The 3,072-nt window shown below is 46.9% G+C and overlaps 1 protein-coding gene across 1 annotated transcript; it reads right to left on the bottom strand.

The window, feature by feature from the left end:
• Positions 1–661: 661 nt before the first annotated feature.
• Positions 662–1,469, bottom strand: LOC109464939 (the record flags this gene model as incomplete). Its single annotated transcript, XM_019762057.1, has 1 exon — positions 662–1,469. A coding segment is annotated over one exon (666 nt), but the record flags the coding sequence as incomplete, so codon positions are not given.
• Positions 1,470–3,072: the final 1,603 nt, after the last annotated feature.

Raw genomic sequence — 3,072 nt, 5'->3', positions numbered from 1 at the left:
CTGTGTACACATTTTCTGAAAAGCCTGTTAGTTGTAGCCTTTATAGGTGTTGTAATGTTGGTGGTCCAGCGAAGACTTCCAGGTATTAGTCCGCGCGGATGGTTATATGGCTTTTTCATCTGATCCCCGGGATGGTGCGTTCTATATGCGTTGTGGGTGTGTTTGGGCCATCGAAGATAGCGGTAAACGTATCGCATCGATTTTAATTAAATTCAAATTTCGGAAACATTGTACTGAGCTTCTTCGAGTACTAAGCCGTTACCCAGGAAAAATTCATTTTTTCCATGCAGCCATGGTTAAAAATGACGAAAAAATGACCCCTTATTTAAAAATGTACTTTTCTAAGCCTTATCCACCCCTAAATAAATTGTGCGCACAAAATATCAATCAAGTCTAGTGATAAGCGGCACAGCACCCTTTTCAACCGGAAGAGTTGAAAGGTAGGTGCCCTTCCGATCTGCCTTTATGCCGAAGAAATGACAGCCCGTCGGTCTGAGGGTGTCAAATTGCTACGAATACGTAAAGAAACTCCGGTCCGAGACCTTATAGAATTCTAGATCTCTCCTTACTTATGCAAATTAAGTTGTCATTTGCATAATTTGCATCTAATTATGTACATTTCTCTTTCAGCTACTTACATACCAAAAATGAAAATAGTTGTGCCTATCTGGACTTAACGTTATAGGCTTTAAAAGAATTCACCAGAAAGTCCCCTGCAGTTCCAGAACAAGCTGCAACGGGGACCAAACCCACACCACTTTAAAGCCACCTGTAAACCAAGTTCTCATGCAGTGATCTTCAACTTAGTGCCCGCCCCTTTCCTCTATTTCTCGCATCAGAGACTTTTTCCTTTCCACGAGTTTTTCGTACGTTTCCTTCACATGTTTAACGACTTGACCAAACATGTCAAAAGTCTCCAGGTCAGACTTCCCAGCGTTGGTTTCTCGGGAGAAATCCCTCTCCTCGAAGACTTCCTTGCTCCCGAGGACCTCCCCCTTCTCCTGCCAGTTGGCCACGATCATCTTCTCGTAGTTGACGTGGAAGACGAACTTCCGAAAGAGGTCGGCCTCCTCAACTCCGTGTTCAAACAGATGTGCGTTGTCACGTATGATTTCCTCAGCCTTCAGATCCAGCGGATGCATGACGTAAAACAGAAACTTGCGCCATCTCGTCAACAAGCGTACCCCTTCATCCGTTGTCTCCGGGTCCCGCCATTTTCTCTCGGCTTCCCGGAGAAATTTCACCAGGTTGTCGTGACCCTGGAGAGCCTCCTTGTAGCTCCTGTGATTGGCCAGCCTGTTGCCGTACAGAGGACCGTACAGCTGGGAAAGTTGGCTGTTGACATACGCCAGGTTGTTCCTGCGAAGCTCCAACTCTTCGCTCTTGCGGGTCTTGTACAACAAGGTTCCGATTCCTACACCTATAGAGATGGCCTGCCAGGGTAGGTCCTTCCAGTGGAACCGCTCCTGTTATTGGGGTAACGTATTTATTAAACAAATTAAGGTGCCATGGTTAATTAACCAGGCTTATTCAATGACAATGAACGAAACACCCTGCTCTTCCCCACACCCCACTGGTAGACCACCCTGCTCTTCCCCACACCCCACTCGTAGACCACCCTGCTCTTCCCCACACCCCACTCGTAGACCACCCTGCTCTTCCCCACACCCCACTCGTAGACCACCCTGCTCTTCCCCACACCCCACTCGTAGACCACCCTGCTCTTCCCCACACCCCACTGGTAGACCACCCTGCTCTTCCCCACACCCCACTGGTAGACCACCCTGCTCTTCCCCACACCCCACTGGTAGACCACCCTGCTCTTCCCCACACCCCACTCGTAGACCACCCTGCTCTTCCCCACACCCCATTGGTAGACCACCCTGCTCTTCCCCACACCCCACTGGTAGACCACCCTGCTCTTCCCCACACCCCACTGGTAGGCCACCCTGCTCTTCCCTACACCCCACTGGTAGACCTCCCTGCTCTTCACGGTGTTCAAATTTTGGCTTCAAAGTTCCCACATTTTATAGAATCCAAACTGTGTTTGATCGTGTTAGATCTGGGGAATTCGAATCGAACCCGCGTTCCATTTCGGGGTCACCTGTGGTCTTTTCCAGATAAAAAACGTTCCCACATTTCATACTCCATTTACGGCTCAAAATGATCGTAACGGTTGTCCCGAAAATCGTGTTTCAAGGATTTTTTTAAAAATGGCCTTAATTTTGAATTATGGGTAATTTAATTAGTGAGAAAAATGTAAAAAAAATGCATTTTTTTCACCAATATGACGACATAAACTAGACTTAAAATCAGAAATTTAAAAATTCCTAAAACACGATTTTTGATCTTATTTATAGTCGTCGAAAAATATAGAAATCGGGGATCCGGGTTTATATACGTAACCAGGTTTGAACGATGTTTGCCTAAAAACATGACATGACCTGTGCTCGGAAACCCGAAAATAATCGTCTTTCTGAGCGAAATTTTAAAAAATCTATAATTTATCATAAAAAGCTAACATTAACAGGATGTTAACACGATAATTTCATTTTGATTTGACGAAATTTACCACTGAATACTATTTGTTTATTTCCAAGTGTTTTTCTAGTAGTCCAAAACAGGCCAAAATAGCGTCTTGTAACCCGATACCTTTTTGAACGCGCCTAGCGATGGGAAAGAATGCCGTAGTGACTGCTCTTCCCCACACCCCACTCGTAAACCACCCTGCTCTTCCCAACACCCCACTGGTAGACCACCCTGCTCTTCCCCACACCCCACTCGTAGACCACCCTGCTCTTCCCCAGACCCCACTCGTAGACCACCCTGCTCTTCCCCACACCCCACTGGTAGACCACCCTGCTCTTCCCCACACCCCACTGGTAGGCCACCCTGCTCTTCCCCACACCCCACTGGTAGACCACCCTGCTCTTCACGGTGTTCAAATTTTGGCTTCAAAGTTCCCACATTTTATAGAATCCAAACTGTGTTTGATCGTGTTAGATCTGGGGAATTCGAATCGAACCCGCGTTCCATTTCGGGGTCACCTGCGGTCATTTCCAGATAAAAAAG

Source organism: Branchiostoma belcheri, unplaced genomic scaffold (genome assembly GCF_001625305.1).
Source record: "Branchiostoma belcheri isolate BF01 breed outbred unplaced genomic scaffold, Haploidv18h27 scaffold1432, whole genome shotgun sequence".
NCBI lineage: Eukaryota > Metazoa > Chordata > Leptocardii > Amphioxiformes > Branchiostomatidae > Branchiostoma > Branchiostoma belcheri.
The sequence above is the reverse complement of the archived record's forward strand: the minus strand, read 5'-3'. Positions and strand labels throughout refer to the sequence as shown.